General features: G+C 42.2%; 1 protein-coding gene across 1 annotated transcript in view; it reads right to left on the bottom strand.

The window, feature by feature from the left end:
• Nucleotides 1–1,657, bottom strand: part of kitlga (kit ligand a) — a 26,978-nt gene extending 25,321 nt beyond the window's left edge. Inside the window, exon 1 of the mRNA XM_056598657.1 lies at nucleotides 1,303–1,657. Within this exon, the coding sequence (XP_056454632.1) occupies nucleotides 1,303–1,317 (15 nt within the window). The 5' untranslated portion in view covers nucleotides 1,318–1,657. The remainder of the gene's footprint in view (nucleotides 1–1,302) is intronic.
• Between the last annotated feature and the right edge of the window lie 17,248 nt (nucleotides 1,658–18,905).

Here is an 18,905-nt window from a genome sequence, read left to right as displayed (position 1 = left end):
GCCGTCCCGTGTTTGGATGCGTCAATAAATCATTCCCAGGTCTTGTCTCGCGCTCTATCTGTTGTTGTAGGCGTCATTATCGCAAAACGTCAAAAAACAACAAACCACAAACCCGAAAACCCGGAGACTCCCAGCTGCCCGTGGCGTAGTCCTACTGTGCAGTCCTACTTCGACGACGTGCAATTTGACAGCATTTCTTAAAAGCAATACATGGGCTTTCAAGGATGGAAAACAATTGTTTCAAATAATAAATGTGATCATCATGAATAGTTGATTGGGAGTTAAACGCTATAATTATCCTACCCCCATCGTTCCGCAATGATAGAAGAGACTTCAATAAAATAAGTTGGCATATTTTAAACGCATCACCCCCCCCCCTCCCCCCAACACACACACACACACACACACACACACACACACACACACACACACACACACACACACACACACACACACACACACACACACACACACACACACACACACACACACACACACACACGCGCGCACACACACCCACACGCACACGCACACACGCACACATAAACCATCGAAGGCAAAATGGCTGATGGACGACAATTAAAAAAAATAGGCCAACATTAATTTGTAAAATATGAATGCAGGACAATATATAAAATAAGAATACAAGCTCTCTAGGATATTGTCATGATAGGTCATCAAGTTTGAGCTTAATCATTACCACGACGCGTTGTGATCTTTGCGCTTTAAGCCAAACGGTCTTGCCACAGAAAAGTGTTCCTCACTCTAGATCCGAGGCATGTACCATACGTGGGGGTAGGCGATGCACAAGGCATCACAACCCACGTCCCCACAAACACGTCTAAAGCCGCCGATAATCCTGAAAAGTCTGAGAGACAGGTCGGTACACCATGCCCCGTTTACGCAGCGTTATTGTTGAAGTACAAACCACACAGCAGTGGATGCTTGTTCATATATGATGTTTTCCTCCAATGTGAGGCAGTAGAATGATATGGATCCTTCTAACGGATAGCAGGGAAAGTGTCTCCCACTTGTAGGCTATGGCTTACACGTTTTCATCAGACATGTACAGCAGTCCATGTAGTCCACATCAGTGTTTAGGACCAATGCTCAAAGACGAACGCTCCCCCATTAAATTCCACTTCAAAGCGCGTATATTGTCGTATAAACACTTAAAATCCAACAACACACAAACATACAAACATAGATCAACGGCCGTCCACAACAGACAAGACCGTTGCTGATGCAGGAGAGATCAAAAGGCAGAGAGTAAAGTGTTCATCCTCACGGTCGTTCACTTACTTTTGACTTCTTCATATGGAACGGGAGGAGTAAATCCACAGTATGCGAAAGCCTATTTTATTTTACTTCTACGGTGAGGAAAGAGGCTCTCGTCATCCCGCGTGCACATATCCAACGCCTAAGTTAGTAATCCGAGCAGAAAAAAAAATCACCCCGAAATGTTTTTTTGCAACTGCTGGCTACTGCTGATGGTTATCCGGAGACCGTGGGCTATACAGCTATTAACATTGGATTCTTGCGCACACACACACATACACACATGCGCACACACCGCACTCACCACCACGTCTGGAGACGCAATGAAACACAGGTCAGCGCGAAGAAGTTTGAGATGCGTTTTAGGACGGCCCTTTATTTGAGTGCGTAACGAGCTGCTTGAAGTGCCGCCCTCTTCGGGCTCTTCCTGCAGCCGCCTACACTGTATCACTGACGGCAGCAGCGACCGGCTGCTCCAACCTCATTGTCTTCTGCGTTCTGTTTGAATTGGAGCTCTAGCTCTAGTTTCAAAAGTGTGCTAGTGTCTTCTGGTACTGACCCGGACCCGCACACAAATAAGGTTTCCTTTCGCTTTTTTTAAAAAATCACTTTCCTTTAATTTTTTTAACTTTCTATCGCTTGCCCAGCCTGAACAGCGTTTTCCTTGAATCATTTGCCAAATATGCAAGGTGTGTCACGGAATATGGACCGTGGAATGACTTCAATGCATTACAGTAGAAATTGGGTCTGCGCGCTAAGGGCTTCCTTAAACACGTGGTCTTTCCTGTAGGTCTAACACTCTTAATATCTCAGAAGGTAATGCTTTATATTTTATATATGTATTCATGTCAAGCAACTCACATCCTTCTTTTCACTATAAATATAAGTGTCATTAACTTACTTTGTAATTTTCTCCATTGGCATAGGGACTTGGCATTACTCTTACACATGTATGTGTGAGCAAACAATCACTTACTTTCAATAAAGATATGGCACCATACCTTTATTGGTGCCATACCTTTCATTATGCAACTCAACCGACACATTCCATACGAAGAAATCTGTTTCAAAGTAAATTCCCTGCGTTCTACTAGAAGGCTGGGTGTTCTAGAATGTGGTTAGGGTGTGAATAACAAAATACAGGCATCCAATATATATATATATTTTTTTTACAAAATAAATAAATATATTTCCACAAAAGTCAATTGACATATGGTACCTTTTATTTTGCTTTGGAACAACTTTATTCTAAAGCGTGTAGGTCACGCTAGCAGTATTTGATAGAGTTCTGTCTGTGTTAAGGCGTAATCTTGACGCCGCAGGTACTTTGGTTTTGGGGCTAGGCAGCCCGTGTTTTATTTAGAGATACAAGGTAAACAGACTTGCACTCAGGAGGTGTTTCAGGTAGCATCTCTCTGACACAGGTAAACCTTGAGTCTACATTGGTATGGGCGGAATGGTAAAGTAGCCGCGCCTACAGGGTCTGATTTATCTCGGATAAATCTTCAGTCTATGACAGACCCTATAGGTCTGGCTTACGCCTCTATGGTCTGATTTATCTCAGAACCATAAAACTTTATAATGGGTTGTCTTGGCCACACACTAGTCAGAACTTGTGTTAGCACTACAAATGTGTGGTCCGATGAGGTCATAATGTTAGCCGTCGTGTTGTCTAATGTGGTAATAGAACAAATTAATTGCAATTGAATTGCATTAATCGCAACATGCGGGTGTCGACTCTCAAATAGAGAACATGTATTGCCTGTCAATCATAGGTGTATGAAATGCAACACTTCTCCCTGGCGGTTAACAGGGAGGGAGGGATTTTTTTGGAGTTGTTTTGTTTCTGCTCTCTCTCTCGCTTAGCAACTCTCTCGCTATACCTACAGCATCAAACAAACCAACACACCAAAGAGCACACAAGCCATAGATACACGCACACACACACACACACACGCACGCACGCACGCACGCACGCACGCACGCACGCACGCACGCACGCACGCACGCACGCACGCACGCACGCACGCACGCACGCACGCACGCACGCACGCACGCACGCACGCACGCACGCACGCACGCACGCACGCACACACACACACACACACACACACACACACACACACACACACACACACACACACCACACACACACACACACACACACACACACACACACACACACACACACACACACACACTTCAGATGGTTTGAGTGAAAGCTGAGCATTTCCTTTTTTCCTGCATGGAAATTCATAGGAATACCAACCTTCCCCTTTTGGCTTACTGCCAAATACTCTTAACATTACAATCTTACACTCTTCCCTCTATATTCCTGGTTGGCAACCTGGTGGACAACCTTGAATCCCATTCCTATAGAATTCTCCTCTCTTTAACTCTGAAGGAACGGCAAATGCAATTGCAGAAGAGTTTCGGAGCACTTTCAGGTTCATTGATACACGATAAATCCATCTGCAGGTCATATCAATAGTACTGCAGCCCATGCATGACTCACTGTACATTTATGAAAGGATAACTTGTTTAATTGGTGTGCTAAAAGCATATTAATCATTGATCTGAGGCTGATAAACAGGAATAGCTTGTTTAACCAGGCAGAGCCGGACATAAGGAAAGCCATAAACTGCCACTCCCATGCTTTAGCATTGACAGTCTAAACTACAATACGCATAATTGTGGCCCTAAAGTGATCAAAATCACAAAACATACGTCCGGAAAACAAAGGGCACCTCCAGTTAGCAATTAAAAAGAGTGGCACCGGAGAAGTAATACTATTAGGCATACAACCGGCAATTGATCCTCTGCCAAATATTCGCTAGACCAGTTCCCCTCCGGTCCTCTCCCCTCTCAACACCTTTATAATGGAAGATTTCTTTTTGGAAGATGCGACCAAGTAGGACAATCATGTCTGCTTACAGTCCAAAGAAATTGAGGATATGTGTCATGCAACAGAAAGGACTTGAGTCACCTTGCCGAGTTGCTACGTCAAATGAAGCACAATTGGCTAACAGTAAACACAAACTCCGCTGGCAGTTGTAAGCCTTATCCTTAAAGTTCTCAGTTTTTTGACACCATGTATATTGGCTGCTGTAGAAATACACTTATTACATCCTGTTCGGAAATCTTCATCTAATCACACAAATTAGTTTACTTCAGTAGAATAGAATAGAATATATAATACCCTTGAATATATAATACCCCCCTTTGCGATTTTCCAGCTGAATTTAAGAAACAGGAATATGTAGGCATCAAACTTGCATCTGTGTCAATGATAGCATCGCCAGGTCATTCCCACAGGCTGATAACACCAAAGCGGAGGGCGCCCCAGCCCCCCGCCCCCTGTACTGATAGTAGTCCTGAGTATTACTGAGACAAAAAAGGGTTCAGCCGTAGACAAAGTATAAAGGACGTTTCGCATAATCTGCTGAACCCAAGGTTGCCTATGTCAAAACATGGCAACTTTTGCATTCCTGCTGTAACCACTAAGAGAGTAAACAAAGGGAAACGTAGACACACTGCTAACCTCACAAATCTCATGCATATTTCCTCCAAACCAAAAACAACCTTAAAGCCTATCAACAACACCATCAAGATGGGTCTACTTAATGTTAGGTCTCTTAATAACAAATCATTTTTAGTTAATGATTTTATTACCACCTCTAAACTGGATTTTATGTTTTTAACTGAAACATGGCTGGAACAAAATAACAGTGCAACCGTTCTGATAGAGACAGCTCCTCCCAACTATAACTTTTTTGATGCATGTAGATCTGGAAAAAGAGGTGGAGGGGTTGCTGTTATATTTAAAAATGATTTTCAGGGGAAACAGATGTTATTTGGTGATTTTCCATCATTCGAATACCTTTGTGCTGTATTGAAATGCTCCCCCAGAGTTCTCCTATTAATTATTTACAGGCCACCCACATACTCTGCAAATTTTTTCGATGAATTCACAGAATTATTGTCTAGCATCTCCACAGACTTTGACTGTCTAGTTATAACTGGTGACTTCAATTTTCATACTGATGATTTGAATGACAAGTGTGCAAAAAAACTTTTTACCATTTTGGACACATTTGAACTGTCCCAACATGTGAAAGAGACTACTCATTGTAAGGGCCACACTCTAGACCTGGTTATCACAAAGGGCCTCAATGTTTCTGATCTCTCTGTGACTGATCCTTCCTTGTCTGACCACTTTTGTGTTTTCTTTAATATATCGTTTATTCCCGACATACAGACAAAATCAAATACTGTCAAAAAACGGTATATCAATGAAGAATCGTATGTACTTTTTAGAAAGGCCATCTCCTTACTACCACCTCTCAACCCATGTTCTGCTGATGATCTTGTAGAAAACTTTAATTTGAAAATTTTGAAAATCATGGATGTCATTGCACCTTATAAGGTTAAAACGATTTCTGGAAAGCAAAAGGCACCCTGGAGAAAAGCTGCCTCTGTAACAGCACAGAAAAAAGAATGCAGGAAGGTTGAACGCATCTGGCGTAAAACAAAACTTCAAATTCACCATGATATCTACAAAGAGAGCCTCCGTGCCTACAATTCAGACTTAAAAAGTGCTAGAGAAACATTTTTCTCCAATATCATTAAATCCAATAATAATAATGCAAAAACCCTATTTGCAACTGTTGACAGACTGACCAACCCCCCAACACAAATTCCACCTGATCTCCATTCCACGCAGAAATGCAATGAGTTTGCAGCTTTTTATACTGATAAAATTGAAGGCATCAGACGCGCCATCAATATCTCCACTTCAAACAAAAATGTTGGACTACCACCCTGTTCAGGCAAAAGTAACGTGGCAGGGATGGCATGCTTTAATGTTATTGACTCTAAAACTCTTGTGGAAACTGTTACACAACTAAAGCCATCCACCTGTTGCCTTGATTCTTTACCTACCAACCTCTTTAAGAATGTTTTTGACTGCCTAGCAATAGACATATTGCAGATAGTTAACAACTCTCTCCAGTCAGGCAACTTCCCAAAAGCCCTGAAAACTGCAGTTATTAAACCCCTTTTAAAAAAGCGGAGCCTAGATACCTCTATTATTAACAACTACAGACCAATATCAAATCTGCCCTTCATAAGTAAAATCATTGAGAAAGTTGTCCTCCAGCAACTTAATCACTTCCTGGCATCAACTGGTTGTTATGACACCTTCCAATCAGGATTTCGACCCCTGCACAGCACTGAGACCGCCCTCATTAAAGTTGTAAACGACATCCGTCTTAACACAGACTCTGGAAAAACCTCAATACTAATGCTACTAGACCTCAGTGCTGCATTCGACACTGTAGACCATACAATACTTTTGGACAGGTTAGAAAACTGGGTGGGGCTTTCAGGCACAGTCTTAAATTGGTTCAGATCCTACCTACAAAATAGGAACTACTTTGTTTCCATCGGCGACTTTGTATCAGAATCAACCAACGTGATGTGTGGAGTCCCACAAGGTTCGATCTTAGGACCCTCTTTATTCAACATCTACATGCTCCCACTAGGGCAAATCATGCATAATAACAATATTGACCATCATTGCTATGCTGATGACACGCAAATCTATGTATCGCTATCACCAAATGACTATCGGCCCATAGATCTGCTGTGCCAGTGCATTGAGCAAGTGAAAGACTGGATGTGCCGAAATTTCCTTCAGCTAAATGAGGATAAAACAGAGATAATTGTATTTGGTGCTAAAACGGAAAGGCTTAAAGTAACCCAACACCTTCACTCTCTGTCCCTGAAAACCTCAATCAAAGCCAGAAACCTAGGGGTTATCATGGATTCTGATTTACATTTCGAAAGTCACATCAAATCAGTTACAAAATCTGCATATTATCACCTTAAAAATGTAGCAAGACTTAGAGGGCTCATGTCCACAGAAGACTTACAAAAACTTGTACATGCCTTTATCACTAGTAAGCTTGATTACTGCAATGGTCTCCTTACAGGTCTCCCAAAACAAACTCTAAGGAAGCTTCAGCTTGTTCAGAATGCTGCTGCTAGAGTATTAACAAAGACCAAAAAATTTGAACATATCACACCAATTCTTAAATCGTTACATTGGCTTCCTGTAGGTCCGAGAATTGATTTTAAAATCATGTTGCTAACCTATAAATCCCTACATGGTTTAGGCCCAAAATATTTAACTGATATGCTTCCACTACATAAGCCTTCTAGAACACTAAGATCTTCTGAGACCAATCTGTTAATTATCCCCCGAGTAAACACGAAACATGGGAAAGCAGGATTTAGTTACTATGCAACAAATAGCTGGAATAAACTCCCTGAGGATTTAAGACTTGCCCCAACTCTGAGCACCTTCAAAACAAGATTGAAGACTTTTATGTTTGCTTTAGCTTTCTGCTAAATCTTAAATACTTTAGCTTTATTTTACTAAAATGCCTTTTTAACTCACTTTAAATTTTACTACTAAAAAGCCTTTTTAACTTTCTATTTTACTAATTTCTTTGCATAGACATTGCACTTTCTAAAAAGCTTTTTAACTTTGCCTCTATTTTTTTATTTTAATAATCTTAAAATAATCTACACACACATAACTGTGATTATTATTATTTGTTTTACTATTAGGCTGCACTACATTTGCTGAGTAATGAAGTTGTGTCATTAAGAGCTTGACGAAGTGAGAACCTGTATTAGTGTTTAAGAGCTCAATAATCACTGAATATACGCTGTATGACTGGGAAAGACACGTGTATCTGGGTTAGATTCCTAGAATCTGGGTTAGATTCCTAGAGTCTGGGTTAGATTCCTAGAATAGGTGAATCTGGGTTAAATTCCTAGAGTCTGGGTTAGATTCCTAGAATAGGTGAATCTGGGTTAGATTCCTAGAGTCTGGGTTAGATTCCTAGAATAGGTGTATCTGGGTTAAATTCCTAGAGTCTGGGTTAGATTCCTAGAATAGGTGTATCTGGGTTAAATTCCTAGAGTCTGGGTTAGATTCCTAGAATAGGTGTATCTGGGTTAAATTCCTAGAATCCGGGTTTGATTCCTAGAATAGGTGTATCTGGGTTAGATTCCTAGAATCTGGGTTCGATTCCTAGAATCTGGGTTAGATTCCTAGAATATAAATTGTCAAGTGATTTGTTCATCTTTGCTAGTTTGTCAATGTTGATACGTGTCCTGAATATAACTTAAGACGTTTGGTCTGCTCAGGGGTTTTGTTTTACAACTTCAGACAAGGAGTGAAACCGTATTTGTATTGAATTCACTGGTGAGGTTACATGAATCGCTAGAGTTTTTTGTTTGTGCTATGTTGACTAAAATGCCTTTTTAATTTACCCATTTTTTTGCATATGTTTTTCTTTTACTTATCTATTATTATTTTATTTTATTGTATGACAATGTTTATATGTGAAGCACTTTGAGTCTGCCTTGTGTATGAAAAGTGCTATATAAATAAAGTTGCCTTGCCTTGCCTTGCCTTGCCTTGCAGTTTGGGTTTCCGACCCTGGCTTTGCGCCAGATTCCCCCAAATGTTCTGCTATAACATAATAGGACTAATGGATCCCACATCAGGTAGAATGGAGAACTTCAGACATTAATCTTAACACTTTTGATTAACGTCTGACGGCAGACTTTAGAACAGGGTTATTTATTTCCCGGATTTGAGGGCTCACGTTACAGACAATTGGTCTCGACTGGCAATAACCTGACAACAAACTTACTATGGCTGACAATAGATAGGAAGGAACTAAAAATACTTAGTCAAAAGGTCATATGTCTGTCAATTATATTTTCATGGCTTCAATCTTTCAAAAAACTGAAAGAAGCAAATGATTAATAGGCAAGACCTCTGACTTGAGTCCACTCCTTCTTTAGAAGAGATAACAGGACCTGTTTGCATAAGCAACGATGCCAAGGTGGTTTGCAACGATTGCAATACTCTCATACATTTCTCCGCAACGTAGGAGATGTATTGCTCAGCTGTAGTCCACATCTGTCTGGTCTGGCAGGCAGCTGTGGACTAAGGTGCTTGTGAAAAACTATGTAATATGAGCTGATTCTCAGATGTTGAAAGGCTGGTAACTCATGGAAGAATCCTTAGTTGTAAGCAGCTGATCCAGGGACTTGGAGTGGCTATAGAGAGGATCAATTGAACCAGGAATTCTTACACACTGAGATTCTCCTGAGGTTCTCCATAAAGGACTAGTGCCAATGTGCCCAAAGCGGTCCTCATCCAATAAATCTAAATGACGGCTTGGTATTTATATTCTTCACGTACACAATTTGAATAGTCGTTAGACAATTCTCTCTCTTATTTCGAATGATCTTGGAAGGGTTTCTGGGTATTTCGATTTAATCGACGCACAGAGATAATTCGTATTGGCTTGTAGTTCAAACAAAGGCCTGAATATTTGGCCCACATTTTGGCATGTTTAGTCAAAACAGATTGTTGAATCTCCTGCTTTTGCCTCAAACATACCAACCTACATGATTAATCGATAGTACACAGTAATACATTTTGATACTACATTGATAACGCAGGGCTCCCAAGTTTTGAACTGAGTTCAGGGTGGGATTTATTCGGCGGCGGGGGAGGGGGGGGGGGTAGTCACATGGTGACTAATGTATGATAATGTGCTTTATTGGCCATTAACAACACTAATATGCAGACACAACACTGCCTCAAAAGGCTTGGCCTAGGCAACACCAGCAGAGGAATATACTTTTCCCTGGACTTTTGAATGTTGCAAACTTGCAAAATCCTAATTATTATTATTTATGTGGCATTCAGTCCAATGCTTCAAATATATCTGTGGTATTTTGCAGACTAGTTGGTGAACGCCCCAGAGAAGCACTACTCAAATTCGATGTGAACATGTTTGAGGCGCAACTTGGTGGGCATTATCCTGGCAATTTCTCTGTGTGAGAAATACAAAGTGTGGCGTGTGAGCGTGTGAACGTGTTAAAATGTGTGTGTCTCATGCCCAATAAGTCAGACATGAGAGCCCTGGTGCTTTTTTTTTGTTGAAGAAAAAAAATTACAGATACAATCTCAAATATCTCAGGTATCTGCAAGGTTTCCTGCTATCGTTGACAACGATAGCAGATACCAAGATGGACAGATACCAAGATGGGCAGAGATGGCTGATTGAGACCAGACACTCTCAGCCATCTCTGCCCATCTTGGTATCTGCCTACCCGATACACTTTCCCCATGTTGCATTCCCATGGTGGCCTACCCTTACACACAGTTTTGCCAGCATCAATTAATCGTTGAATACCAAAAACTTAACCTCCGTATGAGCTAATCTATGTATCGTTCCCTATCAGACGGGTGGTAATGTTAGGATTGCTTTTTCCATCTGCCTCTTTGCAATTGGTTACTCCAAAGTCACTACTCACTTTCACATAGTCTTGTTATGGCATGTGAAGTGCCTCTTGCTCTTCTCATGTGAAGTGTTTACACGGCTCATCCTAATGTACACAAAGTCTACCCACTGGTGGAGCTTACTGTGCAGGTAGGTCTACTATGGTCTGGGCAAGGAAAATTATACAGCAGCGTTTCATGCCAGGAAATCGAAATCTCTCATTGTTCACCTTATTCACGTGTGCATGTAGAACCAATGCTTTGCTTTGTTGTATGGAAGGATTAGCTTGCATTACAGACACTTATCCCAGAATAGTCACACCAACCATTGTTGGGGTGTTCATTGCAAAGCCAATTGATTCGTGGTTAACAAAGGCATCTAATAATCCGCTGCCCTCAAACTGTGAGCAAGGTACAGCCCTGGGGGGGGGGGGGGGGGGAGTAAACTGGCTAAATTAGCAACATTTTGCATCGATTCCCAAAGCCAGTATCTTCGAGGAGCTCCTGAGCACAGCCCTAAATCTCTCTCTCTCTCTATCTCTCTCTCTCTCTCTCTCTCGCTCTGCTCTCTCTCTCTCTCTCTATCTCTCGCTCCTCTCTCTATCTATCCTCTCTCTCTCTCTCCTCCTCTCTCCTCTCCTCCTCTCCTCTCTTCTCCCCTCTCTCTCCTCTCTCTCTTCTCTCTCTCCTCCCTCTCCCTCCTCTCACTCTCCTCCTCCTCCTCCTCCCTCTCCTCATCGTCTCTCTCCCTCTCCTCTCCTCTCCCCTCCCTCCTCTCTTCTCTCTTCTCTCTCTCCCCATCTCTCTCTCTCCTCTCTCGCTCTCTCTCTCCGCTCTCTCTCTCCTCTCTATTTCTCTCTCGCTCTCTCCTCTCTCTCCTTTTTCCTTCTCTCTCTCTCTCATCTCTCTCTCTCTCGTCTCTCTCTCTCTCTCTCTCTCTCTCCTCTACTCTCCTCTCCTCTCTCTCTATCTCTCTCTCTCTCTCTCTCTCCTCTCTCTCTCTCTCTTCTCTCTCTCTCTCTCTCTCTCTCTCAGTGGCCGGTTTAGAAGATTAAGTTTGGGGGCAGAGCATGTCCTGGATGTAAGCCAGGTGTGACGCTCTACACCTGCCCCAGGTTGACAACACCGTTATTACCGAGACTTGCATGTCCGTTGGTTGGGTGTGCGTGCGCTGTGTATTGCGGGTGTGTGTTAAATAAAGGCAGCTCTCGGGATCGTGCGGTGTATGAGGCACGAGAGTTGCGTCACCGTTTAACCTGGGCTCCCGTCAAGTTTGACCATAATGTCAAACTTGTTCTGCACTTTGGTTTGCTGCATTTAGACAGCGATTCTCTGCTGCTGAACTAGCTACATGTTGCTTGTTCTATTGCTGTCTGGCATTCGGAACTGTAAAATGGAAGTTTCAAATTATTAATTTTAGTAAAGTGAATTTAAAACTCGTTTTGCATTCTTTGAAATGTTATTTTTTTTTTAAATAATATTAACCTTAATTTGAAATATTAAGTTAACACCCCTGACTTATTTTGTAAAATATAAAAATCTTAGTTGGTATAACTCTAACTTTCAAGTTTGTCTAAAGAAGAAAATGACATTTTTGATGGGCTCAAAACTCAAAAATTGATTGCAGTAAGTTGCCTTGCAATTTTGAGTTTGCTCAACTTTTTATTTTTTACAGTGCATGCATCTACAGTCATATATCATTATTTATACTTCTTTATGCTATTCAATATCACAGCAGTAATGCAAGATGGCAACTAAGATCAAGGGAACCATGAGAGGTTTGGATATGTTTCATCAACGGTATAAATTAGGTGCCATCAAAGTTATTTCATAATTTTTCTTGTTGATATGTTTGAAGATGAATGCCATGGTAACAGATAACTACAGCTCTTTTCATTACTTTCACACCAGCAGTCATCATTGGTATGGAAGTACAACTTTGTCTCTTTGATGTGCAACCGATACCTCTTTGCATGACGTTGAGAGAAAACCACTTACTCGAAAGTCTCCTTTGATACGTCTGAAAGTATAACTTACCTGTGTGCCATTGATTTATTTTATTATCAGCCACAACTACTTCCTTGGCATCATGAACATCCATTAAGTCTTGTGGTTGACTCCACGCTTCGCTGTCAGCACAGGGTCTGTGCCTCATGGTTGAGACGATGCCTGTACAGATGTTCATCAATTCCTGTCGGCGGAAGCAATAGATGGGAGTGGCCTTGGAGCGTCTGTGGTCTTTTTGTTAACCCAAGCTTATTGTTGTTGAATGGATCCTTAAGATCCCTCCCTCTTTTTCTTCCATCCTATTTGTTTGGGCTTTGTTGCTTTTGCGACCAAAGCTCAGTTGTGTGTGGATAAAGCTATAATTTTTTCAGACTTAAAGGACCCCTATTTTAGGTGTATTCTAAGTCTGAGGTTGATGAGCCATTACAAGCTTTTTCAAAATATACCCTATTCTTACATCCCATTTAGGCCTACCATTTGGTATGTCCACTGGTTAGGCAAATAGGCACCTCTATCAAGACGACTGTGCCGGAAGCTTGTGGTAAAATAGGGGCACCATTGTTATTTGATATGTGTAGTACTGAGCTCTAATAACTATCCAGTTGCTGCAGGCAGATTTAATTAGATGGTTTAATATGCTTACTCAGGTGACGGATTACTGTGTGAATGAGACAAATACTCTCTTAAATATGACCAAAAATACATCAAAAAACAGGAATCCATTTAATTAAACATTGATTTACAATTCAACACTCTCATTTAGCAGAGACTTTCCTGGAAAGCAAACTACAGGGGAGGCTTTGAACGATTAAGGATTAAGGGCTGGAATTGAGAGTTGCTGCAGGCAACGCACACGTGTAGCGAACACGACGCGTCTGCAAGATGCAATACTGACAACCAAAAGTTGGGGGCGATCGAGAGAATAGACAGTGACCTCGAGGTCAGAGTCGGGGAAGTTATCATTTGCAGTTTCGAGGAGACGCTGTCGGACCGCAATTTCCCACACCGATCGTACGTTTTGGCCGCGCAATGCTGCAGCAAGTCTGCACACAGGACACAGCAGGTCACATACGCTGCCGCTTGGTGTTAGAGCGAGTCTAATCCAGCCCTAAAGCAAAACACCATGCCTTCAGCTCTCCCTCCGATGCCACGCCCCCAAAACACCTCGCTAGCCATAGCCATTTGTCTGCCAGCCATGTGGAAGACTCGGGCGGGCAGAATATGCAACATTAGGCGGGTGGGTAGGCAGACACACAGGTAGACTATCCAATCATTTAATTTGGTCCAAATGGGATTAGGCGGGTTTATTAAAGGCCGGCAACAGCCACAGCTTTTCTTGTTTTGTCTGATCATTAGATTTATACTATTTATAATACTTCTAAAATAAACTGCCTAACATAGCTTCTAAGCACACAGTCAAAATTGGAGCAACTCCAAAAAACAATCAAGCACGTATCTGGAACAAACACAGCTGGATAGAGTAGCTTTAGTACACGGGGAAATCGATATATAAACTAAGTTTGTCAAATATAAAGCTCTAGGCAAAAAAAAGCCATGAAGGAAAATAGGGCATGGAAATAAAGTCATTAATTTACAAGAAATCTAGAAAAACCAAAATACACAATATCCAAACATAAAAGGTCAAGGAATGAGGGAGCAATGAAGAGACTGAAAAACATTGAGGGAGCTAAGTATTCCTCATCATAACAACAACCAAAATCATGGGAGACCGCAATTCTGGTTCAACTCAAGATGGGCTCGTGGATGCCAATTACTTAGATCCAAATTATAGCCAGCATTAAACACCAAGGGACACACACACACACACACACACACACACACACACACACACACACACACACACACACACACACACACACACACACACACACACACACACACACACACAAGCACATGTACACACACACACACACACAAACACACACACACACACACACACACACACACACAATCACACAGTCACACACACACAAACACACACAAAAACCCACACACACTAACAATCAGACGCACACATACACACACAATCACACGCACGCACAATCAAACACACGCAGGCAAGCAAACACACACACAGACATACACACACACACACATTGACACAGCTTGTTGACTGAGTAGGAAGTGGCACTGGTCTCTTTCCTCCACTGCTTGTCTTTGAACTTCTGTTGATTCATGAGATCCAATCAACAGATGCTTCACATCAGCCACACACACACACACACACACACACACACACACACACACACACACACACACACACACACACACACACACACACACACACACACACACACACACACACACACACACACACACACACACACCACTCATAGCTAGTCATCCCATTTACTTATTCATTTCCCATACACACCCATGCACATCAGACATACAGATAGGCAGAACTTTTAAATTCATGCCTCAATTAATGATGATGTTGTTCCTGGCATCAGTAAATAACAGTATAACCAACATCTTGCAATGTTACTTTACAATAACTTTTCCCCCTAGAAACATTTTTGATTAAATTGTACAACCCCATAAGAAGCAGTGGTTGAATGACGCATTGGAGAAATTGGCCTGTTGAACGCTAATGTGTGTAAGAGTTTGACATTTAGTTGTTTTTTTTGTCAGTCCCTTCTGGCGCGGGTTCGGACCTGCTGACCTACCTCCGTCAGGAACCTCTCCACCTCTATTGGATTATGTCGTCTGGCACTCTAAAACCCAACCAAAACACAGTGTTTGCATTGTGCACCGCTTGGTCCGGGAGCTCCATGGAGAATCTGCCCCCACAGGACCTCGGGGAAGGTGCCCAGATGTGGGCCGTGTCCCATGGGTAATGAGAGGAGAAAGTGGGGCTTCGTTCTTCTCAGGGTCACCAGTGCCATGTGGAGGCCAGACGAGATGGGTGCTAGCCCAAGTGTCCTGCCCTTAATCGGCCCCTAAAAAAACCTGCCTGCCTCCTGGCCACCGGGACTAATTCAATACGGTGTTCTCTGAGCTTAAGCCCCAGAAAGGAGCTTAGGTGGAACGCAAGATGGGAGACAACAAAACCAGACTTCGGCTCAATGTCCAGATTTAAATGTTTCATATCGTGAACTTCATCGATACATTGAATCGTACATTCGATTGAGAATGGGTGACTCAGAAAACGTTCGCGATTATTTCTGAGGGTTTTTGCATGCTTTGATTTCTAATTGATCTTTGTATTGAAGTATTTTTACTCTGTGTTCTTGATTTGGTACAGGTATGTGTATATTTCATAAGACATGACTGGCCCAAATCGAGCTGCGGCTCGAAAGGTGGCTCCTCACTTAAAGAACCTCACCTGCCAAAAAAACAAATCCTGCTTAAGGACAAGCCACCACCTTTGAAATTTGTCCTTTGCTTGCCTCGCGGCGGGAGGCTAGACACTCCTGGTAATCTTCCGCTGCTCTTGGCGGTGTGTGGATGGTGGATGCTTCACACCAGTCCAATCGGCTTCCCTTTTTACACGCTTCCGTGTCAAGCCAGCGTCTGGCTTGAATCTTCTGGGCCACATGAGCTGTTTTTTCCTTTTTCAAACATGTGCTGTTCAATGTGTGTGGCCCTCCATTTTTATTTGACCCAGAAACGCTCTTTAAATGACTCAGAACGACAAAAGACAAAAACACTCCAGGAGGTGAGATATTGGGATTCAAAAGTTGTCAAATCCCATTTTTTTGTGTCATAACAAAGCCCTAAAACCCATCTGGTTTCAATTCACAATATCCAATTTGTATTTACTGACAGTATTAACTTACATAAACAAACATAAGTGTCCAAACAACACACGTGATTAAAGGTGTTGAGACGAAAATTTAATAAAGGCCATACAGGTTTTAGAACATCTTGTCACCTCTATTGGACAGATTCAGCAGACTCTATGGGACATCTAGGAACAGCAGCAGAAACAAAAACCTGAGGAAAGGCGTTACGGCCACAGTGTGTGTGTTGCTGTCTCTCTGTCATTATGTGCTGGTGCCAGTCAGTTATCCACTTTCACCATTATCCCGCCTCTACCCATCAGCTCATCCGGTTCCACCAATCAGCTCATACACCTCACACACATATACATATATATATATATACACACATATATAAATATGTATATTTATATATGCATTGTAGCGGGCCAGTGGGTGTGGGGTTTCCACGCTACCAAATTGACTAGATGAAATGATACTACACACAGAGCAGGTCCAAAGCCGAATGGTTTATTTGCAGAGTAAATCAAACCAGGGTGGGAAAAGGGTCATCCACCTCCTATAGGATACAGTACAATACCTTCCACCTATCTCTTTCCCTCAGGCCGTAGCCCTAGCCCTAGCCCTAGCCCTAGCCCTAGCCCTAGCCCTAGCCCTAGCCCTAGCCCTAGTGCCAGCTCTAGCTCCAACCTCTCCCATAGCCTTCCTTCCCCTTCATGACTGTTTGCTCGCCCTCTTAAGCCCAAGATCCCCAGGCTTGCATCGTTAGAGGGAGGAAGTCCATATATGGCTTTGGGGTGGAGCCAGCAGGTTGCCAGACCTACCACTCCCCTCACTCCTCCCTGGCATCTGCCACAATATATATATATATATGTATACATATTTATATACAAATATACTGTATGTGTATATTTATATATATATATATATATATATATATATACATATTTATATACAAATATATATATATATATATATATATATATATACATATTTATAGACAAATATATGTGTCTATTTATATATCTATATATCTATATCAGTGTTTCTCACAGACCAAGGACCAGATCTGAGCGTCCTGGAATACATCCCGGCCGCACGGGGCCAGATGTCAGGTGGGCTCTTGCTTTGGAATCAAATTTACCCCACTTGTTCTTACCGTCCTGGTTCGAAGAACATCAAGCCTGATGCCCTGTCTTGCCTGTTTGACTCTGGTTCTGCTCGAAGGTCTCCCACGAATATCCTGCCCTCTTCCTGGGGTGGTTGGTGGCTATCACTTGGGGCATTACGGAAGGGGTATGAAAGGTATCTGTTAATGTTCGAGTACATTAACCGATACCAGGGCCGGTTGTTTGTTACTGCTTCTCATCATGCTCAGTTCATCCATTGGGCCGCTACCAAACTCCTCTGCTGCCACCCTGTCACCCGTCTCGTTTCCCATAACCCGGCCACCTGGAGCAGAAGGCTGATTCAGGTAGACTATGCATGTAATCAGGGCTGGACTGGGACCAAAAAATGGCCCTGGCATTTTTGGCCATGGCCGCCCACTATGATTATGTATACGACATGTGGAGGCACACAACATACCAGAGGATATATCCGCATATTGTGCTGTTTCAACAATTAAAATAAAGCGCAGTAGCCTACATGGAAGAGAGTAACCATGTTAAAAAATTGATACGCTTTTTCCGGGGCCGTTCTAAAAGAGGTTTCTCGCATCTGCTATTGTCCTCACTCACCTTGATGGTGTTCACCTCACCCTCGTTAACATTCCTCTCCCACTTTATTTGGTCAGCGTGTTTCTCTTCCTTTGTGCCAGTTCGTCTTCGGTCTTGAAAGAGTCCCAACATTTCCTGAGTGTTTATGATATAATTTATACCTTAAGTCTCTTCTCAAACAGAGTGAGCCATAAACACAGTTTTACAGAGCTTCTTACACTGTTGAACGCCCACTAGGAGAACTTCGTTAAAGTAGTGAATGTTCACATCGTCATACTTGTGGCTCTCAAGCAAGGAGATGTGTTGTCAAATGAGGCAGCAAAAACTACAATGGCTGGTTAACCTATAATTGGTGGTGGTATTGACCTCCTGCTCATCTAACTTACAATCAGCAGAGGTTGAGCCATCTTCCTTGTTTAGCTCCCGCCATACACGCTAGTCTCGATCAAAATTACCCTCTTAATCAGTACGGAGAGAGCTATTTGGATAGCGTTTTACCACACTTTCACTTCATTCATACAGCATATAGGCAAGATAATGGTCATCATTTCTTTATATGTATAGTATATAACAATCATATCCCGTAAGTAAATATCTCCCATAGTATTCGTTGTTAGTGAATTCAGAAACAGGCATGTAAGGAGCAGGTTGGGGCCTGATAGATTGGAAATGGGCCTTCCTGTCAATAAGACGCAGGATATAAGCCAGTTATTCTATCCAGTCATAATGTTCAGGTAGTGGCTTGATAGCGTTCTTAAGAAGTCATACAGGATAAAACCA

This window comes from Gadus chalcogrammus, chromosome 9, assembly GCF_026213295.1.
Source record: "Gadus chalcogrammus isolate NIFS_2021 chromosome 9, NIFS_Gcha_1.0, whole genome shotgun sequence".
Classification (NCBI taxonomy): domain Eukaryota; kingdom Metazoa; phylum Chordata; class Actinopteri; order Gadiformes; family Gadidae; genus Gadus; species Gadus chalcogrammus.
Note: the sequence above shows the minus strand (reverse complement) of the source record. Positions and strands in the feature narration are given on the sequence as shown.